Consider the following 26948-nt stretch of genomic DNA (forward strand, 5'->3'; position numbering starts at 1 on the left):
CCCGGTGCATGGCACAGTGATCGGCTCTGTGCAAAGTGAAGATTCGTAGAGTTGGTGCAAGTGCACGCATGTGTTATAGGCAGCAGGTAGATTTTCTGAAGAGCGGAGCGACCAGTATCATCATGCACCATAGGACCTTACGTATAGAAGTTAGGTTTTTGGTTCTCTTTATTTTACCTTAATCTTTTTTGTTCTTTGGATTGAAAGTTTGTTTCCCCATCAGTTTTAACACTAGACTCTTCGTTTTCCTGTTGAGGGGTTGCAAGCTACTTAGGGAAACTTGATTGTCTTTCAGGTGCGGCGGAGTGCAACGTCGTCTTACGACATGGCTATAATGGCTAATCTTGCTTGTTTATATTAGTGTTGTGGATGTGTTCTCTTGAGTAGCGGTGCCTAGGTATAAGCCTTTCCTCATTTGAACCTCGCCCTTATAAGGCTATGCCATCCTATGGTGCTGCTAAATGGATTGATCTTATCAACGTCCATGAATGATAAATCATAGATCGAACCGCCGAATCGAAAAAATTGGGTGCTATCATATAGCTTTGTATCGGCTAAGTTCATGAGTTGGAGATAAGCGGACTCGAACCGCTGACATTTAAATTTCCGAGGACATGCAAAAAATGATAATCGATCTCGTCGATAATCTTATCTTTAAAAAAATGGATAGATATTTATGATTTATTAGTAGGAGACAAACCTTATGCTAAAGAAAAAAAACAGAAGTATACACTTTAGGTCGACATATGTCTCTATCTGCTGATAAAGCAAGAAGAGTAATTGATCAAATTCGTGGACGTTCTTTTGAGGAAACACTTATGATACTAGAACTCATGTCTTATAGAGCATGTTATCCAATTTTTAAATTGGTTTATTCTGCAGCAGCAAATGCTAGTTACAAGATGGCTTCCAACGAAGCCGATTTAGTAATTAGTAAAGTTGAAGTTAATGAGGCCATGCTTGATATGAAATGGCAATAGTTCTTATAAGTTATAAGATGGAAGCTTATTATAGTTATGTAAAGTTGAGAGGAATTGTTATACATGTTCATGTTTGAAAGCTATGTTGGAGCATGTTAACTTGTTAGCGGTTGTTTTGTTGCTCAATATATAGATGATGGACTTTATAAATTATCTGTATCGTTTTCTGTAACATTCATAATTAATGAATCGTAATTTCTTTTAACTTTTCATAATCTATACATATATATATGATAAATTTTTATTGGTGGTACACAAATTTTACGGAAGATTTTTTCTTACTTCAAACATGTTAATATGACCTTGGTTTAGGTAAACATGACGTGCAACAGAATTTTGTATCTAGCACATTAGATTATATATAGAGATATTTTAATGTTATTAAAGTTTGTTGTTAAAGAATTATTATGTCAGACAAAATCTAAATATCATACTACAAACAAATAAATAAAAAAAATAGCAATTTCAACGATAAAGTATTTTATTCTAACTCGTTTATATCATAAATAACGTCTCCTTTTATTTATTTAGGAAATTTATATATATTTTGTTACTGTTTATTAGAGATTTATAACTATCCTATAATATAGTCTCTTCAAACAAAGTAGCCATAGTAAAATTAATTTTTTTTTTACTATAATGGCTAGACCTCCGCCCACACTATATATAAATTTATCCGTTATTAGCTCATACTATGTATTTATCTGATCTAATTATATGTTATTTGATAATAATTAAGATTAATTATTTGAAAATTTCTCAATTTAAAATAATTAAACTAAATAATGAAATTGTGTTTTAAAATATGTATTAAAAATATCGGTTTATAGACGATATTAAAATATATATTTGAATTTTATAGCACACGGAAGTTAAAATAAATCAAACCGGGTCACTTTTACTATCAACGACGACTTTGATTTTTGGTCGTCAGAGTTGGTCACGATTTTCCGGCCATTTGTTGATTGATTTCGGTAGTTTTGTTTTGTAGATTTCTTATAGTTGAGCTTAAGACTTTTTTCGCAACTAATTAACTCTTTTTCCAACGAGTTCAGTTCCTATCGCCGCTCACTGTTGTTTTCCGACCGAACTCTGCGCCTGCACCACCGCGCGCTGCCGCTTGTTGCCGACTAGCTTAGTTTAGGCTCGATTCCAACCATTGTTGTTCAGATTACAGACGGCCTCGATGCAGATTGTTGCCCGTGTGAATTTAATTCATTTTCGGCTCAAAGATTGTATCATTATTGGACAAAGTATTGAGTTATTGTTGTAGTAGGTTCCGGAATTATGAGAGTTGGAGGTATAACTCGACGAGCCAGTAATTTATCGTTGAAGTAACAATCGGTAGTTTGAGCATTTAATGATAAATCGATGATTATGAAATTTTATTACCAATAATCTCGCTAGTAAAATAATTAAATTCGAATATTGTGAATTTTTTAGATAAAATGCAAAGTTTTGGAATTTATGAAATTAGTCGTTTAAATATTTTTTTAGCGTCATTTAAAGCTAAAAAATATTTTCCGACAAATTAAAATAGAAATGATTGATTTTAGGCATTTCAATCGAATATTGGAATTTTAAGAATTTAAATAGCCGAAATAGTAAAAGTTGAAAATTTAATTGAATTTAAATAGTTATAAGATTGGATATGATACTAAGATTGTTTGAATTAATATTCAGGTGATTTGTCTGAGTTGACATTTTCAGAATTTTTTTGAGAATTTAAATTAAAGGTAAATTGGTTGAGGTACGTAGAGATCAGTTATTTTCACGATGTCTGACAGAGACATATAATGATTATGTATATGATTTATTTGTTATTTGTTGAACTATGTGATATTATATGTTGACTTGCATAATATCAGTGGGTATTTGATGTGCAAAACAAAATAAATATTTCTTTTATCCACACACGTTTGTATTTTAGTTAGACACGTCAACACTACTTAATTAATATATGATATTGAGCATGTCAATTATTGAGATCTATTTATATTTCAGTTGAAATCCGTCATATATATGATATGATATTGTGTCATGCAGATGTTTGGCTGCCTTGATTCGGTCCGGCTTAAGTAGTTGCTAGCTTCGAGGTTGAGTCATATTTCAGGCAAGGTCTGCTGAGTTATGGACCAGCTCGAGCGTATTATGTAAGATTGTTGAAGTCGATCATTTGACTCCTAATATCTTGCATCTTTTCATGTATTGCATTCATGTATGGTATCATTGCATTTCTATGTCATATATCGTGGTCTCTTAATGTCTCGTACTAGAGTCAGAGGGAGTCGTCGTGTCTTTTTTGTTTGAACATGACAGGTGGTACACGTGGTTTGGCCTCAGGTGCTTGAGATGAAGCATCGAGAAATACCAGAGCTCATTGAGACTGTGCTCAGTTGTATTTAGGTACTACATAATGTTGTCATCTCTCCAGATATTATATGTATATATTTGGATGATTGTATTATGTTATTATCGAGCCTTCTCGGCTCTATGATATTTTTGGTTTGTATATGTCATGAATTTTCTGGTCGACACTTGTTATGTTGTTGATTTTATTGAATGAATATTGTTTATTTTGAGTAATTGATTTTCTGATATGTCTTATTTACGAGAATGTTATATCGAAATTTTTATAGGCTCAAACACAAATTTTTAACTCATTTATCGTTGTTTACTGATTAATCATGATTCCATTTTAATGAATCGTGATTAAGATAATGAGGCTACTATGTTCAAGACTTTAGAGTTGAAGCTTGTTTTTACTAAATAATAAACATAAAGTAACGCATGCTAAGTATTCATTAAAATGACATAAGTTTTTATCATTCGATAAAATATCAAATTATTGTGTGATATTATATTATAACAAAATATGATATATTTCAAAAAAAAAAATTAATATCGATATACTATTTAAAAATTAATCATCGATCAAAAATTTTACATGATATGACTGTCTAATATAATTTATTTATTTGAATAAAATTGTACATATGTTGATTTAAAAAAAAAACATATGAATGAATTAAATAGGATATCTGTCTAAAAAAGTAACTTGTGAGATCATCTGATAAATAAATTTGTGTTTGATTGTTCTTTAATAATACTTAAAAATTTAGATATAAACAATAATATAAATACTACTACTCTATATGTGTTTATAAAAATAATTACCCCTTTTTCATTAAAAATATTATTTTTAAAAAATATTTTATATGTATCTATATACTTTTTTAATTATAACAAATAAATAAAATTAAGTCACATCAAACGTGATACAAGTAAATGTGATAGGTCCAAGTCAGATGCATGCAGCGCGGTAAAGGGATAAGATAACTTCCACTTCTGTTCCTCTCCGGCGTCCTCCTCTATCCACCGGCGTTGGCTTTTTCAGTATAACTTTATGGGCAGCTTCACCTGCACTCACAATTACTTTTCCACCTTCAAGAAACTGCCGCAGCCTCCATTTTCTTCACCTCCGTCCACATTAACCCCTAGCGGCGGGCTCCGCAGAATTCAATGCTCGATTGCGGAGGGGCCCACCTCGGTTTCTTATTCTCCGTCGAGAGACGACCAGAAACCGGTGTTGGATTGCGTCGTAGTCGGGGCTGGCATCAGTGGACTCTGTATCGCCCAGGCCTTGTCCACCAAGCACGGTAATTCTAATGTTGTCGTGACGGAGGCCAGAGATCGAGTGGGCGGAAACATCACCACCGTCGAGAGGGATGGCTATCTCTGGGAGGAAGGCCCCAACAGTTTTCAACCATCTGACCCCATGCTTACGATGGCGGTGTGTTTTCTTGTTGATTGCTGTTACTTTTAACTGAGCTAGGATTAATGGGCTCGGATTATTCAGTCATTTTTTAATTTCTAAGATCAGTGTATGAATGTAGGTGGATAGTGGGTTGAAGGATGACTTGGTATTAGGAGACCCAGATGCTCCTCGCTTTGTGCTATGGAATGGAAAGCTGAGGCCAGTGCCCTCGAAGCTTAATGACTTCCCTTTCTTTGACTTAATGAGCTTTCCTGGTAAAATTAGAGCAGGTCTTGGTGCTATCGGTCTTCGGCCACCGCCTCCAGTTTGTGCCCTTAATCCTTCCTCGTATTTCCAGTTTCCTGCGTAGTAATACTATCGAGTTTCTTCTCATATTTGATATTTGTCAAGGTTACAGGGTCACGAGGAATCCATTGAAGAATTTGTCAGACGCAACCTTGGAGATGAAGTTTTTGAGCGTTTGATTGAACCATTTTGCTCTGGTACTCTTAAACTTCTTCCTTCAGATATTTTTGTCTTTTCGGTAGCGTGTAAACTGTTTTATTCGTTCATTCCTTTATCAACTCTTCCTGGTCTTCCAGTGATTATGTGCTCTGAATTCTGGTAAGATTGATCCATCAAATGCAATGGAAGATGGTAATATTGTGCTTCATGATCTGTTATGTTATAGTTTACCATTGTTTGTTGATTTCACAATTTTTACATTATGTTTAGGATGCTAATTAGTATCCTGATATGATTTTTAGGGTGTAGAGAATAATATTTTATGTTTCATTTGATGCAGGTGTTTATGCTGGAGACCCCTCAAAACTGAGCATGAAAGCAGCATTTGGTAAAGTCTGGAAACTGGAGCAAAATGGTGGTAGCATCATGGGTGGAACCTTGAAAGCAATCCAGGAAAAATCTGGTAGCTCTAAGGCACCTCGAGATCCGTAAGGACATATTTGCTAAAATCTTTCTTGTGTTTTGAACTGTGTTTGTATAATAAGCTTGCATGTTTGAGTTATTAACTGGGTGTATGTAACAGGCGCTTACCCAAGCCAAAAGGTCAAACAGTAGGATCGTTCAGAAAGGGCTTGTCAATGCTGCCTAATGCAATTTCATCGAGGTAATTTTTATTTTTCGATCTTTCAATTAAATAAAAATGTTGAATTTCTTCTTTCTTTTCTCAAAATGCGCGTACATGTATGATACTTTCGCTGCCCGAGTCCCGGCCAGGTTTGACACACTTGTCCCTTTTGCATATCACAAAAATTCAGAAGCAATTTTCTTATCTTGTCTGCTATCTATTCTCAAGAGAATCTTTGGGCCGAAGGGTTTCAAACCTGTGAAGATTCGATTAAAATATCATTAAAATGGAGCAATGATAGTACCTATGCATGCTCAAGGAGATTGCCTTACGGAAACAAACCAATTTTAAGGACAGAAGAATTGCTTACTAGTAGTTTAATCTTCATTGTGTGGATTTGGTCTTCCTTATTTCTAGATTAGAAGGCAGGGTCAAACTGTTTTGGAAACTCACGAGTATCACTAAGTCGGATAATGGAGTGTATAAATTGGCATATGAAACCCCTAGTGGAATGGTTTCACTCCAGAGCAAAACTGTCATCATGACTGTTCCATCCTATGTGGCAAGCACGATACTGCGGCCTCTTTCGGTACGTTTACTATGTAACATTATTGATTTATCCCGTAGGCCCCTTGTTGAAGAGAAGGAATTAAAAGGATAGAAGGCTAGTGTTTTTGCTTTGATAACAAGGTTCAAGTATTTAATTGGATTTTTTCGGTTTTAATAAATTAAGTACTCTCAATGTGTTATAAAGGATAAATACCTTGTATATATATAATCTTCCCTTGATTGGTATGAGCTTTGTTGAGATTGCAACGAATCTGAAGACCATCTCTCTCTCGATTCCGAAATTCATTTGCCTGGATAAGAGCCTTTCGAGCTCGACTGGCGTACCCCTAGTTTGTGCACTAGATTTTGTAGTAAAATTATGTGGCTTTGATTCTTCATTCTAATGTGCTTCGCGTTAAAAATAATTGCTGAAGACATACACATGTTATTATGTGCTGCATGTTGATTGATATTGGATAGCTACATAGCTTTCGTGTGAACTTGTTGTAGGGCGTTGCTGCTGATGCTTTATCAAAATTCTACTACCCACCTGTAGCTGCGGTCACTATTTCATATCCAAAAGAAGCCATTCGAGCTGATTGTTTGATAGATGGTGAGCTGAAGGGTTTTGGGCAGTTGCATCCTCGTTCCCAAGGGGTGGAAACTTTAGGTTAATCTTACTCATAATTTTTTTTTTTAATGCTGCATTAAAGATCTGTATGTTGCTGCTAGAGCCCTGCTTTGTTTCATTCCATCTTTCAGGAACCATATATAGCTCGTCACTTTTTCCTAACCGAGCGCCTCCGGGAAGAATTCTTCTTTTGAACTATATTGGAGGAGCAACCAATCCCGGCATTACATCAAAGGTACATATAGATCTATGAACTGTATAACACGAGCGGGTAGCTTAGGCCTATGAGATGAAGTGTTGAATCAACATCATATTAACCTTTCCCATAACATCAAATTCGTAAAAAAGAAAATTGAGTTGCTTAAAACTACCATTTCTCCTATAATGAATGAAGTATCACTGTTCTTTTCCTATTTTCGTTCATTTGTGTGCGCTGTAAAACTGTAATATGGTTCACTTTAAGCATGTTTCAGTTTCCATGTTAATATATCACATGTACATAGTCGCATTTCCCATTTCCTATACTTTTTTTATCAGACGGAGAGCCAACTCGTGGAGACAGTGGATCGTGATCTCAGGAAGATGCTTATAAATTCAAGTGCACAAGATCCATTTGTGGTGGGAGTGCGCGTCTGGCCGCAAGCTATTCCACAGTTTATGATAGGTCACTTGGATGTGTTGGACTCGGCAAACACTGCTCTCGGTGATGGTGGTTTTGGAGGTCTGTTTCTTGCGGGTAACTATGTGTCTGGCGTAGCCTTGGGCAAATGCGTTGAGGCCGCCTACGACGTTGCTAATGATGTTACCAAATATTTGTCGCAGTACCAGTATGTATAAGGTTGTGAGATAGTATCTGCTGTAAAATTATTGTAATACTAGTTGCAAAGCTTGTGTCGAATCTTTTCATTTTTGTTTTACCATCCAAGATGAGTATCATTCATATATTTAGTTTAACAATCACCAATTTTTCAATTGGCGGGAAGGGATAAAACCATATTGTTAGAAAAATCATATGAAATTTCTTAATATTTACTTGCAATGGTAAGTATGCTTTTATCTTTCCATAAATCCAGGTCTATACTCGACCTTAATTAAACTAAAACCAGAATCATATCTTAAAACATAGAATCGAAAGTGAACTGATCCATTTCAACTTAATACAAGGAGCTAGAAGATTATACTCAAGTTTATATAACTAGTTTAAAAGATGTAAACCAGAAACATGATGTAGCGCACAAGGACAAACTTGTTTTCAGCTAGAAATAAAATTTAACACTTGTACATACATCCACACCAAGGAGGTAGAAGACAGCAACAAGCATCGATCCAAGAAGAACGACAGGGGTCTATACACGTCCATCCCACAAGCATTCAGAGTTAGCTTTCCCCGCCGTTAAAAGCCGCCCGATCGCTTCTGGAGGGTTCAAGCCTAAGGCATTAGCACGTTTCCAACGGTCCAGTCTGCTCATGCCTAAGCACGGGCCATACGCCATGTTCATATCAAATTGCCTAAGAACCTCCTCCTTGTCATCACATTCGTCTGCGGCTCATGTTAAAGTAGTCACCAAGCAAAAACCAAAAAATAAATACACACAACAAAATTTTAACTAAAAAATTACAAACCCGTGAAATTCAGTTGTCTTTTGAACATGTTAATTTGATTAAGAAATAGCGAAATAACTGTGTTACTAGTATATCAGATGAGGTATTGGGTATTGGCAATCATAAAACAAAATGAGAGTAATTAAACGAAGGTTCAAACAGAGTGTCCAAATCACTTTCAAAAGGTGTTTCATTGGGAGGCATTCCGATACAAAGTCATGAAAATTCTTATTTTACTGCATTGTACTTCAAATTTCCATTTAATCGAAAAGGAACAAGAGCGGAAGAGGTCAAACCCCAGAGATCGAAAGAGCCATGGGAAACAAGAGCAGGGGTTTGTACGACGCCGGATCCCAGGGAAGCAGAAGCTTTGGACCTTGGAGTTTTCTTCAACGGTGCTGGCTTTGTGACGCCCGATTTCTTCTTCTGTTGCCTAAAGAAACCCTTCACGCCGGAAGCCATTCTTTCAGATATGTTTTGAATTTTGAAATCAACCGACAGATTTCGTCCGTATATATAAATAATCCCTGCCCCTTTTTTATTTTTATTTTTTGAACTTTTTAATATTAATAAATTTTAATTTAAAAACAAATTTTTAAAATTACTTGTTAAAGAAAATTTAAAATATCGATTCGAAGATTTTTAGAGAGAGATATAATAGAAAAAGATATTTGTTTGAATATATTTTAAAGATACGATGAAAATATTGGATAACATTATCTTGAAAAAATACATCTATCATGAATGTGATGAAAGTTTCTGTATAAAAGAGTCTTCACTAATTTTGAAGATTGTCGAAGGTGGTCACATGTGGTCAAGGGAGGCTAGTGAGATTTTAGTGTCAAATATTGAAAAGTTGGGGTGCATAGATTTTTGGAGGAGAATAACATTATTGTTGCATTCTGTGTTGCATTATATGTTCCGACAAACCATAAGACAAGATTCAATCAGTTCCACCTTATTAATTATTTTTCGAGATTTCAGCTTGTTGGTGGTAAACATATACTCAAAGACTTGTGGCTAATAAATATTGTAACTCGAGATCATCCGGTTTAACATTAAGAAAATATATCTTTTAAAAAATATATATATAATAAAGTAACAAAAGACCATATATGTTTCGTCTACGCGAATGGCGGAGACAAGGGTCCAAACTTGGGTGTAAAATTATATATTTGCAATTTTGTTTTGTTTTTTTCCACACTCACTCGGCCAATGTCACTTCAAAACAAAGTTTGTGAGCGAAATAAATGTTTGCATACTTCAATTTGGCTAATTAATTAATTAACTTAATTGCCAATTTATTGTAATGTTTCAGGTACTATGATCTGCACAAGGATGGTAGGGTTGGCAAAAATTTGGAAAAACATGACTTCCTATCAGATATCTCTCTTCAATTATATATTATAAAATCTTTATTATTCGAAATGTATCCATCACTTGGAATAAGCGATCATTTATTCTTTACAATTCTTTCAAATTATTTAATAATTTATGTGCATAAAGTAAANTGTAATTTGTATCATGTTCATGATAATTAATAATGTAATTAACTCAATCAAATTAATTATTATTTTAATTTTACTTCGTAAACTGACTATTTTACCTTTTTTGTTTTATAATTTGTATAATGTTCATGATGTTCTTTAAGTTATTTTCTACGTTAGTTTAATAAGATTATTAATAGAGCACTTAACCCAATCAAACTATTTATTATTTTAATTTTACTTTTATTTTTAAATTTAAATTTTATTACTTTAATTTATACAATGACATCAAATTATAGAAAAACACTCTCATAATGTTATACATTAAAAAAATTATGGATATTACGAACATTAAAGTAATAATATGAAGACGAATGGAGATGAGTGACATTGAAAATAATTAAATAATTAAAAAATATTAAGGTCATATAAAACATCTTATTTTCATTTACAATAGAGATATTTTAAGACTACTTATGTATCAACAAATATATGTGATTGAGAGAAAATATTTGTATGTAGGTGATTTCAATATAAACATTTAAGCTATTTAGTCAATTTTCGATATATGATGTAAAATAAATATTATCTATTAAATATATGATTTTCATTTGTAACCTTACCATTTTACCATTTTTTGTTTTACAATTTGTCATGTTCATGATGTTATTTAAGACATTTTTAATGTTAGTTTAATAAGATCATTAATAGTGTACTTAACTCAATCAAACTAATTATTGTTTGAATTTACTTTTAAATTTAATTTTAATTACTAAATTTATACATTTCTGTCAAATTCATTAAAAATATCTACCATATTGATGATAGGTAATAATGGGCACATGAAAGGAGATGAGTCGGATTGAATAAAAATAAATTATTAATAAATATTAAGGTTATATATAAAACTTCTTTCTCTCATTTAGAATAAAGATATTTTCAAACTCTTTATTTGTCAATAGAGATACATGATTGAGAGAAATTTTTGTATGTAAGTTATTCCAAACACTGTTTTTAAGCTATTTAGTCAATTTTTTTATATATATGCTGCTAAATAAATATTACTAAATAATATGCTTCATTTGATCATTTTGTGTTCTTGCAATGAGATGAGTTTTTTAACATAGCATTATATGTTTTGATGTTATATGTCTTTTGTATTGATCATGTTGTGTTTGAATTCCTTATATGATTTGTTTGTTCACCGAAAGAAAATATAAAACAAAACCATATATCCCCCAAAAATAATTATTTTTAATTTTTTTCCTTGAGATATTTTGTTAATTCTTAAACACATAATGCATGTTTTCAGTTGATTAGATTACTTAGTTTGAAACGGCTTAGAAAATATTAAAAATGATGAAATGTTTCTTCGTTTTTAGCTTATATCTCAGAATAAAAAGATAAAATATTTTTTTATTTATTGGGACAAATATATTTCCAAACTTCTGTCTATAAATTAGTATTCAAAATTCGTACAATATTATTATATTCTCTATTCAAAAATTTTTATTTGAATTGATTGAAGATATTTGAATTTGAGTTTTTATGTGCTTGATTATATTATTTTTGTAGTATTATTTATTGTGAAATTAATAGGTGTACTAAAAAAATTAGTGGATTTATGAGTCATCTGGTGGACGACAAACATGGATAAATTATTAAAAGAGATAATATCAAGTAGATTTTTGGCATACGATTTTGTTCTAATTAAATGATTATGAATGATTCTAAATTTTAATTGTATCACAAGTTAACATATTTTTTGTCGTTGCCAGATATATTTTGTCAACTGTTTAATATTTTTATTTGATTTAAGGAAAATTTTGTAACTTCGTATTATATTTTTATTTCTTAAGGTTTTATTAAAGGATTTTTCATGATGATTTTGAGACACCATTTTTTCCTTTGTGTGTTTTTTTAAAAAATAAAATATTTATGAAACCATGACGTTAATAAGGCGCCTTCTCTTTATTTTAAAAAAAATATTGAAAAATTTATAAAAATTTTGAATAATATGAGTTAATATTTAATTTGAGTGTGATTTATGCTTTTTGGCGCTCGTATATACTTCAATTTCTTTGTTATTGTACTAAATAAATTATTTTTGAACTTTGAGTTATCATTTTTTTATGGAGGTTGTTTGTGTCATGAATTTTTTAAATTCATTTTGTTTAGTATTGTTGGCGGCAATTGCTTTTTCTGATATTCTATTATTTTTCTTGTTGTTTATATGAAAATATGTATGAGAGTACAACAATCAAAGCCACATATTTTGGGTCTTATGTTCTACGAAGAGAATAATATATGATTTCTGTGAATTATATAATTGATTGGTTTTTTATACATGTAGTTAAGAAATGAATCAAATTTTGAACAAAAAATTTATGACGAACATAGTGGATGAAAAAACATGTTAAAAAAAATAATGTTGCGTATTACTGTGTCCATATTTCTGTATTATATAATTCAAACACATTTTTTTAAACATTTAAAATTATGTCTAACTAAGTTACATGAAACATATACATATATATTTGAAGGCGTATTTAAAGCAAAATATTAAGATAAAAAATTATTCAGATTTAAATTTCAATGTAGCAAAATGAAGAAAAAATTGGAAAATTGTATGTGTAAACCTTTAAGGGTTATATGATGATTATGCTGCTACTTCATGGTTTGCAACAAATTGATGCCATCTAAAATATCAATATTTCTCAAAGAATAAACAAAAAGAAAAAATTCTTCATTCAGAAAAAAAATTACATGAAAAAAATATGTGTATAATTCTCATTGTTTTTTTAATGGTATGAGAACAATTCTAAAGTTTTGTTGACACAATAGATCAATTTTGTGCATTTTTAGTAAATTGGGACATTGAGTCGGTTGCACTTTATTTCTTCCAATATTATCTCGATAGATTTCGAGGTGGTTAAGAGATTGTTTTTGTCTATTTTTTTTAGTTAAAATGGCTAACAAACTAATTCATGGGATATATGATGGTAATATAGAGAACTACTCGCCAAATAAATTCACTTAGCCGAATAGTGAAATTCAAATTGAATTATACAATATTTCATCAAATTAATTTTGTCTATTATAAGATGTTCATAAAATCTAAACAGTTGTATTATTAGATGCGATATTGAATAAGAAAAATACTTTGATATATATATTTGAATGATATATCATATACATATCTTGATTACGTTATATGTGTCATTCTCAAGATTTTTAAAATACAATAATTAATTTTGTATGTTGTTCCACAATATATAAAATATTATAAAACAAAATGTAAACTCGATAGAATAAAATTTGTTTTGTTTATGAGATTGAAACTATATCATCCTCATGATATGATGCACGCAATCATTGTTCCAAATCTTCTAAAAAATGACGAACGAAATGACTTTCCTGAATTGCGTCAAATTAAACGATGACACAGTTCTAAGATATAGTCATTTGAAAAGATTTTAAAGTTTTTTTCTCACATTGATTGAGAAATAATTGTTAAAAATTTATTAAACCTATAGCTATATGTTGATAATATTGATACTAAATATATAAAAATGATATTACAAATAGCACGATGTTTGAAGAAATTACAGCACCATTCACTGGTTATGTTGTTGAAGAATATAATATAAGTTACGCATACTTTTAGTCACAAGTAAAAACCAATCACGACTAAAAACAACTTTATTCTTATGAGTTATAGCTGATGATTGTCAAAAACTGAAAAATCATTCAACAATAAAAATAAATATTTGGAAAATAAGATTACTGTATAAAACCGAAAAAACGTCTTGATAGGGAAGTAAACTACGAGCATGTCAGATCCCAGATGATGATTTTAAATAACATAATAGATGTTAAAGACAATCATATACTTGCTGAGTATACCAAAATGGTTATATGTATATTATAACAAACTAAGACAAAGAGTTTTTGAGTTATCAAAATCAACCGAGAAGTATATTGAAAAGTGTGTCGTGTGGATAAGATAATTTCGATTCATATACCGTCTATGATAATGATTTTTGATTTTTTGGTTTGGTTTATTTCAATTAATAAATGCTATTAGCCATATTTTAATTCATTTAAATATTATAAAAATTTCGTATTTATATTTCCAACAATTTAGTTGCTCACATACAACGCACGTACATTTTTCTAGTTTATGCATACATACGTACGGCGAGGGAGTGTAGCGAGAGAAACAGGATGGAGGGGGGGGGAGGGATTGTTTTTTGAGTATCGTGTGTATCTGTTGCGAGAGAGTTCGAAACAAACGTGCGGAACGGGGAGAAGAGGAGAGATTCTAAAGCACACTTGCAATACGGCAAATCCCTCTCTTTTTTTCTTCATAATCAATCAATTATTTTCCGCGAATCTTTTTTCCGTGGGAACATCCGGCGTGAATTTCCAGATCTTCTGTTAATAATTATATTTATTTCTGACTGAATAATTATATCCGTTCAGTGCTTCGTAATTGGAATTCGATTCCTTCTTTTTTTTTTTTGTGTATTTGACTGATAATTAATCTGATGGAGATTGGCGGATGTCGGGATTAATGGGCATGTCGATTTGTGATTCGAAGAAATTACTGTGGAAATTTGATGGTTGATCGATCGTCGGATGATTGCCATTAGCAAGCGCAAGGGGCGAACTATCCAAGACGTCTGCGATACCAATTCCAGTCTTTATGAGCACCAGGCATGTCAGTTAGGGTTCTTTTACTTGACTGGGTTTTAAAGCTTCAAGTTTTAGAGTTTATGTTATTTCTATTTGGATGAGTGGTGTTTAGCATGTGTACCATTGCGAACTGTTTGTTGTTGCTCTTTTCTCTTTAAGGTCCTCTGAATTGTAAACGTGACTGGTTTGGGGATTACTGATTTTTTACCCCACTTGTCTGCTATCTTCTGCTGGCATGCACGAATAATGGATTTGTGGAAATAAAAATTTTTAGCTCGTGCTTCAGCCTTACGCATTTTGTTGCCCTTATTTGTTCGGGGTGGTTCTGTTAGTTGACCCATTTTATACGCTTTTCAGATTACAGTCTTGAGAAGAAACTGTAGGATGCAACTTTCAGCTGATGAAGCAGGCCATATTGATGCGGTAAGATAATTAACAGGCAAATCACCGCTGTTGTTTATTGTTGTTGTTGTTGTTATCATCATCATCATTATTATTATTCTTATTATTATTATCTGTTATATCATTTTCCACAGCCCATTCCTAGCTCACTCTGTCATCAAACCGATAGAAATTGTTTAAGGAGTTCTTCCCTATAGTTTGCTGTCTTGTCTAGTTTGACCCTTTTTGTTGTGAATTGAGGAATTACCTTGGGGTGATATCATCTTCACGCTTCCATCAGATTGTTTTCTGTACACAACCCACCCATAGAACATATAGGAAGAATTTTATTATTGCTGAAACTTGCACTGCTTTAGTAATGATCTTTAGTCTGTCAAAAGATATGATTTTTTCTCTCATGCAATAAACTTTATGTTTTTCTTACTGGTTGAAGGAACCTAACTGCAAAACAACAATATTGCCACCTCAGAGGTCCACAAAAATGGTGGCCATCTGAGCTACAGCATGTATTAAGACTCTGTTTGTGTTTTCCTTTCAAACGCCATTCTCTTTGGAAATTCCAATGCAAATCAGTCTTATTTTGTTATGGTAAATTAGGAGTGTAATCGAGCCTAATATGAAGAAAATTTTAAAGCTCGAATTATATATATCCAAGCTCGAGTTTGAGTCGAAGCTCCAAAAATTTATTATTTTTTGTTCGAATTTGGTTCAAATCAAGGCTCGATTTCCAGTCCGACTCGAAATATTCGAACATGTTCGTGTGCTACTCGAAAATAAAAACTTGAAATATATTTATTTAATATATAATTATATCATATTAATAAAATATTAACTCTCCCGAGCTCATGAACTATCGAACAACGTAATTTGGTCTCAATTTATGCTCGAAAGAAAGCTCGAACATTTTCGAATTCAACTCGAATTTGATAATTTTGAATACAAATATGTATGGTACCAGCTCAAAAAGCTCGCGAGCCGGTTCGATTTGTATGACGTTAAAAAAAAAAACTAACTCAATGTTTCCTGCCATGATACTATATCAATAAGAGTGAAGAAAAAATATCGTGATAAATACTTATTGTTTCGGCCGTGAATGCCTACGTCCACTCGTCAGTTTTTCATTAGGCAGTTAATATTTATAATTTCTGTTTTTTTAGAATTTTATGATAACTCCTTTGATGTTCATGTTTGTAAAAAAAGTATTGAGGAATTTTTGGTCATCCCTAACTAAATTAATCAGTCATTTGAAAAGTTTGTCGAAAGCTTAAGATTTACAGTTCAAATCTGATTCTAGAACATGATGTGTGAGTTAACAAGTCAATCATCATTGTGATAATCTTTTGCCTAACACTAACTGGTTTTCTTATCATTTTACCTCTTGTCTGATTTGAAACAGCTGTAAAATAAGACAAAAGGGTATTCGAATATTTGGTGCTTCACCGCTTCCTGTTATGTAGGAAATTAGAATAAATTTTGGTTGTCTTAGAGTTTGTAGCGTCTCGATGTTTTTGATATCGAGTGATAACTTATGACTTATGAGTGCTCAATGAGCATTGTCTAAGTTTGTTGAAATGAAATACTGGCAACTTTTAGTTGTGGGTTGTGTGATCTTAACTGTCTAAATCGCCATGTCTCGTCATACCTTTCTATCTATTTTTTTTATCTGTCATCATACCTTTCTCTTGTCCATACCCATCCCCCACACTTCTCATTCTACATTGTACTTCATTTTGATCTGCGCCGAAAAAAATAAATGTTTTACCCTTTCTTCATCTGATGGCGGATTTATGTGTTTCACCAGTTAACAATATGGTATATTTAACTTGTTTTTCTAATTGAATAGGTGATACCTCAAATTAAGAAAGGATTCAGTTCTGCTAGAAGTCAAGAGGTTGGCTATAGTAGTAAGTCTGGAACATGCAATGTGTGCTCTGCTCCTTGCTTAACTTTCTATCATGACAATAAAGTTCTTATGAAATCATCCATTGAATCCGCTGGAGAAACTTGATCAGAACATACAGTAGTTAATTGGGCCAAACAACGTGAAATTGAGCAGCTCGGTGCAATGAGCATTATAGAAACCATGAACTCAAGTGCTGATTCCTCTGAAATTGCTGTACGTAAAGCATTCTCAAGGACTTCTGATGCATCTGCATCCAATGATGCCATGGTGCTCTCAAAGTTTGAGGCAGATAAAGTTCCAGAAGGCTATGATGATTGTTTGTCATGTGACACTAGAATTAATGATACCACCAAAATGCTAAACTTCACCTCTGAGAATGTGCATAGGATGAATCCACTCCGCTCTTCCGTGTCTACCGGTTGCCCCATTGTTCAGGGGGGTGAACTGACAGCCAATGATCAGACTCTATCACAGCACGAAATTAAAAAATCTGTTGTCAATAACAGTAGGATAAATTATAGTAGGCGAAGCAAAATAAGAGGAGAATTTTCTGACAAGTTTCCTTCTAGTGACTTGCCAATTGGATTATGTTCACGTCATCTGGGTTTGTCTGAAATTCCAGCTTCGAAAAGCACTGATGTTCCCACTAACTTGTTGATGGTACAAGATACATCCAGCTTGAATTCTATGTTATGTGGCTCAAACTCAAGGGGCATAGATGTGGATAAGAGTTCTATTCCCCAGGTTGAATCATTGGAGGGCTCGAAGGAGCACTTGAATTCGTCAGTGGTTGGAACAGTGGTAACTGATGTTTCTCTGGATCTACCTGCTACTGCTCCTGTGTCCTCTGAAAACAATGATGATATGAAAGCAGAAATCCATCCCATGGACGAGGCCGAGGAAAACGATATGGTGGAGCAGGATGTAAGAATTTATTCCTCCTTATTTAATATGAAACTTATGCTATCCTGTTTGATAGAACTTGACAAACCTGAACAACATTCTTTACTGTAGTGATTCTAATTTTTAATCACTCTTGAATGGTTAAAGATTTCTTTTATAATTATTTTGAAGTGCGTAAACAAATTGGACATAAATCCTAATTTTTATAGGCGGACTCCCCTTTAATCATTAATAATGCATATAAGTGTCATCAAGTTTTGTCTGGATTCAGATATAGAGTATATGTCGAGGTTAAAATCTGTCACTGCAAATTTCACATCTTGTTCATGTTTGTTCTTTAAGCGGTGATGGATTTTTTCTTTACACTTTCTAGTTTGGTTGTGCTTTACTAAGAGTGCGAAGGAATTATGTACCCTGAATACAAACTAATCATCCTTTTTTTACGAAGTCCATCATGAAAAGCAGAATTTACACGATATTCTGTTATTTTGTGGAAAAATTTTGTCACCTATTAAAACTTGATGAAGAGCACTTAAGCCCTGAAAGTGTGACTTCATTTGTGACTAATACTGCCTACAAGTGGTGCACATCCTACCAGCACATCATATTAGAATGTTTCCTAGACCTAATGTTGTTTATAAATAATTGAACATGTGGAGAAATTCATCCCAAAACTTGGAAGATTTGAAGTTATGAGAGAGCTTCTTCATGGTCTTTTAATTTCTCACTTATAACTCAATCCTTGATCAGATCGGATGTTGATTGAAGTTGCTCTCTTTTTTTCTAATAGGTTAAAGTTTGTGATATCTGTGGAGATGCAGGTCGAGAGGATTTACTTGCTATCTGTTGTAGGTGTAGTGATGGGGCAGAACACACGTAAGTTTTTTTAAAAAATTATTCTCTGTGTGTGCCATATTTTTTAATGTTGTTATTTTCAAATATCAATTACTTGCTCATCCTCTCTCAGTTATTGCATGCGAGAAATGCTGGTGAAAGTCCCTGAAGGTGACTGGTTGTGTGAAGAATGCAAATCCAACGAGAAGGTGACGTATGGCAGACGAGATAAATTGGGAAGGGTGGATGAAAATAAGAAAAATAATTCCAGTCAAACAAGTAGTGAACGTATGAATAGTTCTGATGTTGAGGGAAATAGAACAAGGGGTTGTACGAATATTCACACCAAAAGGCTCAGAGATGATGCTGATACCGAAGTTTCTTCTGTTGTGAAGAAGCCGGCTGTTGACTCAACAGTTGGGACGCCAAAGCTCTATAGCTCTGACAAAGCAGCAGCTCTTTCTCGTGACAATTCCTTAAAGAACCTAGATAAGGGAAAAGTGTGGTCTTCACATGGGAGTCCAACCTCTGATGCTCTCACAGTTAACAATACCACGGAATTAGCGCGCCCTGATTCAGGTCAACGATCACCGAATTTCCGAGGTTCTCTCATATTTATTTGCAATGTTTCATTGATCATTGGTATTCCTTGGGTTTCTCTCTTTAAAAGAAAGTTTGTGTGACACAGTGAATTTTGGTCTGACATGTGGATTATTGCCTCAATGTCACTGAATAATAAGAACTTCTTCCGATTCTGCAGGTGCATTCTCAAAATCTAATTCGTTTACATTTCTTAATTCAAAACCGAAGGTCAAGCTTGTTGGTCAAGTTCTTCAGCGGCAGAAATCAGCCAGCGAACTTGCCTCTCGTCGTCTTAAGAATGGCACTATCAGATCAATTGGCAGATCAATGTCATTCAAATCTACAAATTCCATCGTTTCCGAATCAAAAATAAAGATGCTATCACCTAGACTGTCAAACATCCAGGATATTAGGAATACAAAACGGCAAAGCTCTTTTGAACGGCAGAGCTCTTTGAGATCAGAAGGCAGGCCAATTAATTCGATGATAGCTACTTCAATGAGTTCCGCCTCAAGAAGTAATAAAAACATAGCAACTAGGGCCGAGCCTTGTTCACTTTTTGTATCTACTAATCACCGCGAAACAAAGCCAGTACAACCTGGTGGTAAATCTGTGGCATTATCAAGATCATCAAGTATTGGATCTCGGAGTGCAGATTTGGCTGGTTCTGTAGGTACAGTTTGATTCAAAGTTGTGAAATGGTACCTGATATACTTTTAAAATTTTTAGTTGTTTGTTTTGGTTGCTCCAAATAATCTTTGTGTGGGCAGGTGAATTTAAAAAACCATCAACATATGGCCTCAAAACTCCTAGGGTATTGTCTACCAATGACATTAACAACTTTGATGAGAATTCCAACCATACTAGCCCCAATGAGGATTCTTCATCATGCTCAGGTGTCTTCGAAACACCACACTTTAATGATATTGAATGCCGACCTGATGGATTTGCTCTGCCTGGAGAACTAACAAATTTGGGTGAACCATCAAGGGAAGATGCTGGAAGCCACGTTCGGACGTCATATGGAAAGTCATTCAGAAATGAAAGCAATAATCTGAAAGCTGCTATTGAGGCTGCTGTGCTGAGAAAGCCAATAGGTTACATAAAGCATAGATATGATGAATCATCAGCGTCGAGCAAGGATTGTGATTTTTCTTCTAAAGATCGTTTATCAAGTTCAGCTGGAAGGAGAATTGAGACTTCTGCTGCAGTGGCAGCCGAGAGACATGCGGTATCCGAAAATTTGACCGCTGACTCTTATGGAACTCTTTACACTGATGACAAATTCTCATTCGTTGCTGTGGAGGCTCTTTCTTCTGGAGGAGATGAAGTCCCAAGTGTTCCATTGGATGTAAAGTCTTCCTCCAGGGACGTGTGCAGTGATGTTGCGGTACCTAGGCGTTTCGCTTTGAAATCCTTTGTGATCCCTGAGCATGAATACATATGGCAGTATGCATATTTTTCTTCAAACTTGTTTGATTTTATATTTGACTCAAGTTGTGGTGCAGTAGAGTTCTTTGGTGTTGAAACTATCGGTTCTCACATTTTCCCTTTAAATGCAGAGGAAGCTTTGAGATTTATAGAAATGGTAAAGTCTTCACTCTATTGGATGGAATCCAAGCCCATACGTCTACATGTGCATCAATTAAAGTTATAGAATTTGTAAATAAGTTTAAAAGCAGAATTGTCCTAAATGAAGTGCCTCGCTTAAGCACCTGGCCACTACAGTTTCAGGAACATGGGGTTGGGGAGGATAACATTGCTCTTTTCTTTTTTGCTAAAGATCTTGATAGGTAACTTATCAAGTTTTTCTCATTTCTTTTTATTCTTTTCTCTATCTATTTTCTTCTGTTTGAAAGTAGCCATCTTGTATACAGCTATGCCAAAAGCTACAAAGTTTGTCTGGAGAATATGATGAAGAATGACCTTGCTCTCAAAGGGAGTCTTGATGGTGTTGAACTCCTGATATTTCCTTCCAATCAGCTTCCTGACAATTCCCACAGTAAGCCAAACAATCTAAATTTCTCTCTTTATTTGAGAAACAAGATCTCATTCACTTTTTCCTGATTTGGTAAATTGATTCTTGAAGATTGTCGTCGTTAGTAATGATCATTGAAGGGCACAGTTTTCATCATGTGGATTTGCATTTTATGAAACACCTACAATATAATAAGAAATGAAGTGTTTGATATTTTGTGTTGGGCACATTTAAGCGGTTTAGGAAACCCATTGTAGAACACACCTTTATACGATTGCCTGAAAATGATCGTGCTTGCGAGAATTGGGTGCGGCCACATTGGTTGGACCTTGACCATCAAATTGAATTTTTTCATATTCTTGTTTCAATTATCTGTTAGCGAAAAAAAGGTTTGAGAAGTTCTTATTTTCGTGCCTTTCTGTATTCCTTCATAAGGTAAGATAGGATGAAATTTTCTTGATATTTACATGCAGGGTGGAATATGTTATTCTTCATTTGGGGTGTGTTCAGAGCTAAGAAAGGGAGTTGCTTGCGAAATATGCCGGACACTTTGAAGCAGTTTTCTGCTCCTCAAAATATTCCCCCATCTATAATGTCGGTTCCTGGGAATAGGTGCATACTTAGACCACTCACTAAGGATTTGCTTGCAAGTGATGATATATCCTCTGAATCAAAAGTCCATGCCTCAGAAAACCTTTGTGATGCAATGTCGACTAAAGCTGTAAATGGAGATTGTGGTCCCAAAGTATCCTCTTTGGATTGGTTGGATGGTAGACAAAATTCCAGCTACTCGACCACAGTAAGAGTTGCAAGAGCCACATTTCAAAAACCAATGGATACTTGTCTGGTATTTTCCTTTCCGTGCACATATGCATAAAAAAATTTATATTGGTTTGTTACTCTGGTGATTTTGTAATTAATTCAAGAATGATGAATGGGTCTGATCTTCCCATAGTTTGTGTCGTTTGTCAAGTGAAGTTACTGGCTTTTTTACCTTTCTGCATTGGCTAGTTTTACTAGGTGCATTGCGTAACCTTTTTTCCTTCAAAATTTGTGTCTTCTGGATTATTGATTTTTCTTGTGCCATGTTCGTTTTGTGGGAAAATCTTATGGCATTCTGATGTGTTTCCATATTGTTGTCCGTAGGAAGGAGGAACCAATTCCATCCATAGACCTTTCCAGTCTACATTGACTTCCGTTATTCCCAAAAGTGAGCCTACGTTAATGCAATTGGATACTCTAGTTCATAGAGAACAGTCATCGCATCCTTTCTACAAGCCTTCAGATGGTAGCCTTGATATGCCTTATGAGGAAGGCATCTGTGAGACACCTACTATCTTGGACAGAATGACCTGCAGTCAAGATGAAGTGAAGTTGAGAATTGTTGCTGAAGATCTGTCCACATTTGTTGAAGTTCCCATGGAGGAAGACCGAGACACCAGAGGCGGCCTAAACACAGAGGTCGACAGATTGCTTTTGAACCACAACGAATATCTGCATCCTAAGTCTACATGCATGGAAATTCGAGCTCCTTATGCCTGCACTACCCAAGTTTTGCCTGAAAATGATGATAGACATGGCCCACTTGTAAAAGTAAGTATAGACATATGAAAGTTCACTGTTTTTTCTATGCATGTGATGATTTCTTCTTGTATTGATTGTTTTGCACCACAGATGAACCGTGCGGTTTTGGAGAATCGAGAGTGTGAAGCGTGTGATGAGATTGTCATCCCTGGGCATTCAAAAAATGCTGAAAGACATTTCTTCCCCGTGGAATTACATCATGTGAGGGGCATAGAGCTGTTTGGTGGATCAATGCCTCGAGAACCGAATCCATTGGAACAAAGCCAGCATCATGATAGGGCACCGAACCTTGAGCTTGCTTTAGGGGCCAAAAAAAAATCCTCGACTTTGGACATCCAACCATCAATCATCAGGAATGTGGAAAGAAAAGTAACCAAGGAATGCATTCATGATGAGAGATCAATCAAAGCAGATGAAGATGATAATGAGGTATCGGCATCTCTTTCCCTCTCTCTTTCGTTCCCCTTTCCTAAGGAGGAAAGGACCACAAAACCTGCTCAAAAATCTGAGCAGCTTGCGTCTCGGAAAGATCATGTCACTACCTCATTACTACTCTTTCGCGATTTTGAAGACAAGTAGTGCTGCATGTCCAAAGTACATATTCAGGATTGTATAGCTGTAAGGTAGGTACGGTATATGTAGTGGGATCAAGTTTTATAATCTTTGCCTGAAATATATTGATAAATGCCACATATTGAAATTTTAACTCTTTTAGATCACATCCTCTCCAGTACAGGCTATCTGATTATTTGTAGATACAGTTTCAGGACTCTTTGTGCTATGAAAAATTTTGGCTCGTGATGATGACAAATTCACAAATCATTATTAGGGTTCTCCTGTAAATGCCATAGAGATTCAAGATCTAACCCCTTCCAGGCTCAAAATTTTTTTTAAAAAAATCCGAAGAATGATGTTCGTATCAACTAAAGCGGTATGATGTCCACAGAGGGTCTCTGTTGATATAAATGATGTTTTATTTGTTATATAATTATGCATGCTTCATTGCCTCATTGATAATTGCGAGAAGAAAAAAGGGATGGCAAGGAAATCGGAAAACAATTCGACAAAAATATAAGTGAGATATAGCGTTGGAAAGCTAATTGATATGACTTGAAATTTTATGTTTTTAGGTGATGTTAATATTCATTTCTTTAGTGAGAAAACTCATCGAAAAAAAAATGTGCGGAAGAAATTCATGCAATAACATAATTTAAAATTTGGAGCACAATTTTTTACAACATTGCACGAAGATATTGACTATTTATTATAGCCGTCGTTGCTTTGGAGATTTTGTTTCTTTGACTTGTGAAAACCGACTCCAATGAATGAAAAATCAAGCATGAGTAAAGTTCTCATGGTTCTCTTTTTATTTTCGATAGACAGACTAATATGTATAGCTTTACACTGAACCAACAACATTAAGGGGGGAGATTCTATATAAAAATGAACAACGTTCTACTCTATTCGTTTCAGGGACCGAGTGTCTGACATTTCCATTTGGAGTATTGGGGTCACACGCAATGGAAAATTGCATTTGATTTTGCCTAAGCATTGCATCTGATTATACAATGTCATCAATATCTATGAATTGTATATATGACGAGCATAATAATTTTACAACAATGAATAACGGATCACGCTATTTGATCATTGTTGCGACTATACGGGTGCAGCAGCAGCATTATAATTACTATCAAAATGTAGCATCAGCTTGTTCAATTTGTGATTGCTAATCCTCTGCTGGTACACACTGCAGCTTTTCTTATCTTCTTCCAACCCTGAAGCATCATCATCAGAAGTCGGTGGTAAGAGCATTGTTGCGAGTTTAACTATGTCTTTACTTGAATTAATGATTCGGTTAAAGCAGAGGTATCTGCCGTAGGAACAAGTGTCCTCGAAAACACAGATATGAGCGTCCACCAAGAACTGCAAGTCCACAGTCACAAACACCCCATTTTTAAACATCTCCGCCGCCCCCAATAAGTAGGGATCTTTTATACTCAAATCGGGACGCATTAACAGGCCTCCATTGATCGACACCATGTTCACCCCTCTGTCCTTAGCCAATGCCCAAGCCGTCTTCTCCGCTACTGTCTTCCATACTCCATGCCATAACTATGAAAGAACATACGACACAACAATTTATAATCAGGCGTCTTAGTAATCAATCAACTCTCCTAGTACTACTTTACAGCATGTGGCAAGCAGGATAGGGACGACAATGGTTCAGGTTTGGGTAAGATTCCATATCTTCCGTCCATATTCCAATTTCATTCTCATCAGGTATTTAATTTCATCTTCATCCTCATGCTCGTCGAAAGATTGAATATTCATACACAACCCAAATATTTTATTATTATCGATAATTGCATTTTCTCAAATTTGAATTATTTCGAGTATGCAGTGAATATTTAGTAAATTATTAAGGAAAAAAATTAAATATTAAAATTAACAAATTAAACATTACAGAAAAAATAACAAAATATTATAAACAATTTATCCTAACATCATTATAATTCCTACAAAAATCGTATCAACTCTATACTAATAATTTCAGGATGGATATTAGTTTCTCCGTTGGTTCGGGGGAAATTGTCATCCTTAAAGCAGGAGCAGTTGCCTCTTCTCTCTGTTAAGCCTTCCTCAGCATGTGTATTTTTCTACGTGTTAAACATGGGATAAAAAGGTGTTTTTGTCTACCTAAGTTTCAAGAATCTTCTAATGTAGGTGTTTTTGTCTACCTAAGTTTTAAGAATCTTTTGATGTTTAGTTCAGGGCCCTGCTTGACAATTCTCACTTCATCACTTCTACCTTCAACATTCTGCTGTTGCAGTTGCATTAGGGTACCTTCATATTATTCGAAAGAATAAATTCTACAATCAAATTAAATATTATGAAGAAAATATTTCTCACTACGTTTATTACAGTGTATTTTCACTGATGTTGCAAAATAATCTAAGATCTATAGAGTTTAGGGGCGTCGTGTGGTGGAACAGGTGGATGAGGCTCTTTATGACCAATCCATGTAACTCGGATGTTATATAGCATTCTTTTTTCACTTCAAAAATTCAAGTACGTATATATACAAAATGGGATTTTGTCAAGTACCTTAACTTTTTTACAAAAGTTGACGTCACTCCAATTTCTTTCGTCCAGATGAACATCGTCGTCCTCGACACCGTTGTTAGAGCGGTGTTGGCTCTCCCTCCAGATGACAGCTGCCGCAGAGGAGGTAAAAACAACCTTGTCTATGGTGTGTGTCTGTGCACAAGCTTCCAGCACATTGTGTGCTGCTCTTACTTCCAATTCACCCACATATTCCTGTAATTGTGTGTACACACGACACCCTATGTTAATCAAGTGAATTCAATACTTATGATCACCACTTGGAAAACAAGTGTACGTACATCATAAGTTGGGTGATCGGAAAAAGGCTCGAAGGAGTAAAACAAGGCGCAACATCCCTTCAGTGCCTGCATAATGCTACCAAAATCCAATGGATCGGAATGGAATACCCTCAACTTTTCACCATATGTACTCCATTGCCTCTCCTCATACCACTCATCTGAAATCAGTATCACATTAGTTATATGATTTATGACGACAAAATTCAACAATTTATCAATGTAAGGTTGGATCAATTTCATTTATATGGGCTTACAAATGAATAATTATGTATTGTTGATTGTCGGTTAAGTAAAACACAAAATAAAGTGATCAACCAATATTTCGGATTATTGGGTTTAACGTATCTAATAGATTATTGACCTTTAATGTATAGAGACATAAGGACAATTTTTGTTTTTATGATGAGCTAAAACAAAAATATCAGAAGATAATGATAGACATTATCTATGTACGGGTCATAGTAGTCAGATCGAGCGCAATCACGCTCCATATTCTTTCCCCATTAAGAACATATTCAGAAGATAAACCTAAAGGATTCTCTCAAAGAAAAGAGCGCGTAC

At 34.2% G+C, this 26948-nt stretch overlaps 4 protein-coding genes and 2 long non-coding RNA genes across 7 annotated transcripts; 2 read left to right on the forward strand and 4 right to left on the reverse strand.

Moving 5' to 3' along the window:
- Nucleotides 1-4277: 4277 nt before the first annotated feature.
- Nucleotides 4278-8740, forward strand: LOC140982762 (protoporphyrinogen oxidase, chloroplastic). The gene is made up of 9 exons (XM_073449451.1): nucleotides 4278-4773; nucleotides 4877-5062; nucleotides 5156-5240; nucleotides 5543-5690; nucleotides 5786-5866; nucleotides 6245-6416; nucleotides 6887-7046; nucleotides 7139-7242; nucleotides 7545-8740. Exons 1-9 carry the CDS (start codon nucleotides 4387-4389, stop codon nucleotides 7842-7844), a joined length of 1623 nt encoding a protein of 540 aa, XP_073305552.1. The 5' UTR covers nucleotides 4278-4386; the 3' UTR covers nucleotides 7845-8740.
- On the reverse strand, nucleotides 6701-6937 carry LOC140982764 (uncharacterized). The gene is made up of 2 exons (XR_012176349.1): nucleotides 6819-6937; nucleotides 6701-6761 (listed from the first exon to the last, which is right to left on the reverse strand). It is a non-coding gene; the product is annotated as an uncharacterized lncRNA (long non-coding RNA).
- LOC140982763 (uncharacterized) lies at nucleotides 8291-9142 on the reverse strand. The gene is made up of 2 exons (XM_073449452.1): nucleotides 8906-9142; nucleotides 8291-8547 (listed from the first exon to the last, which is right to left on the reverse strand). The coding sequence occupies exons 1-2, from the start codon at nucleotides 9069-9071 to the stop codon at nucleotides 8354-8356; spliced, it is 360 nt and encodes a 119-aa protein (XP_073305553.1). The 5' UTR covers nucleotides 9072-9142; the 3' UTR covers nucleotides 8291-8353.
- Nucleotides 9143-16773: 7631 nt separating this feature from the next.
- LOC140983390 (uncharacterized) lies at nucleotides 16774-17249 on the reverse strand. The gene is made up of 2 exons (XR_012176420.1): nucleotides 17114-17249; nucleotides 16774-17073 (listed from the first exon to the last, which is right to left on the reverse strand). It is a non-coding gene; the product is annotated as an uncharacterized lncRNA (long non-coding RNA).
- A 12-nt stretch (nucleotides 17250-17261) lies between these two features.
- LOC140983389 (uncharacterized) lies at nucleotides 17262-23699 on the forward strand. Of its 2 annotated transcripts, none has more exons than XM_073450432.1 (10): nucleotides 17262-18023; nucleotides 18793-18878; nucleotides 18970-19439; nucleotides 19597-20091; nucleotides 20189-20867; nucleotides 20981-21211; nucleotides 21296-21420; nucleotides 21870-22243; nucleotides 22543-22989; nucleotides 23071-23699. In XM_073450432.1, exons 1-10 carry the CDS (start codon nucleotides 17262-17264, stop codon nucleotides 23557-23559), a joined length of 4158 nt encoding a protein of 1385 aa, XP_073306533.1. In that variant the 3' UTR covers nucleotides 23560-23699. The 2 variants fall into 2 exon arrangements, with proteins under 2 accessions (XP_073306533.1, XP_073306534.1); XM_073450433.1 differs by having other exon boundaries at nucleotides 18970-19415.
- Nucleotides 23700-24491: 792 nt separating this feature from the next.
- On the reverse strand, nucleotides 24492-26642 carry LOC140983340 (cinnamoyl-CoA reductase 1-like). The gene is made up of 3 exons (XM_073450342.1): nucleotides 26388-26642; nucleotides 26089-26301; nucleotides 24492-25095 (listed from the first exon to the last, which is right to left on the reverse strand). The coding sequence occupies exons 1-3, from the start codon at nucleotides 26625-26627 to the stop codon at nucleotides 24640-24642; spliced, it is 909 nt and encodes a 302-aa protein (XP_073306443.1). The 5' UTR covers nucleotides 26628-26642; the 3' UTR covers nucleotides 24492-24639.
- Nucleotides 26643-26948: the final 306 nt, after the last annotated feature.

Source organism: Primulina huaijiensis, chromosome 8, assembly GCF_012295235.1.
Source record: "Primulina huaijiensis isolate GDHJ02 chromosome 8, ASM1229523v2, whole genome shotgun sequence".
NCBI classification, from domain to species: Eukaryota; Viridiplantae; Streptophyta; class Magnoliopsida; order Lamiales; family Gesneriaceae; genus Primulina; species Primulina huaijiensis.

Excerpts from the sequence above, each read along its gene's own strand:
- LOC140982763 (XM_073449452.1), bottom strand. The coding sequence starts at position 9,071 with ATGGCTTCCGGCGTGAAGGGTTTCTTTAGGCAACAGAAGAAGAAATCG. Across the intron at positions 8,548-8,905 it reads TGGCTCTTTCGATCTCTGGG|ACGAATGTGATGACAAGGAG; the intron begins GTTTGACCTCTT and ends CATGAGCCGCAG.
- LOC140983340 (XM_073450342.1), bottom strand. The coding sequence starts at position 26,627 with ATGAAATTGATCCAACCTTACATTGATAAATTGTTGAATTTTGTCGTC. Across the intron at positions 26,302-26,387 it reads CCGATCACCCAACTTATGAT|GAATATGTGGGTGAATTGGA; the intron begins GTACGTACACTT and ends ACACAATTACAG. Across the intron at positions 25,096-26,088 it reads ACTTTTGTAAAAAAGTTAAG|TTATGGCATGGAGTATGGAA; the intron begins GTACTTGACAAA and ends GTTCTTTCATAG.
- LOC140983389 (XM_073450432.1), top strand. The coding sequence starts at position 17,262 with ATGAGCATTATAGAAACCATGAACTCAAGTGCTGATTCCTCTGAAATT. Across the intron at positions 21,212-21,295 it reads TTTGCTAAAGATCTTGATAG|CTATGCCAAAAGCTACAAAG; the intron begins GTAACTTATCAA and ends TCTTGTATACAG. Across the intron at positions 21,421-21,869 it reads GCTTCCTGACAATTCCCACA|GGTGGAATATGTTATTCTTC; the intron begins GTAAGCCAAACA and ends ATTTACATGCAG.
- LOC140982762 (XM_073449451.1), top strand. The coding sequence starts at position 4,387 with ATGGGCAGCTTCACCTGCACTCACAATTACTTTTCCACCTTCAAGAAA. Across the intron at positions 5,241-5,542 it reads GATTGAACCATTTTGCTCTG|GTGTTTATGCTGGAGACCCC; the intron begins GTACTCTTAAAC and ends CATTTGATGCAG. Across the intron at positions 5,691-5,785 it reads TCTAAGGCACCTCGAGATCC|GCGCTTACCCAAGCCAAAAG; the intron begins GTAAGGACATAT and ends TGTATGTAACAG.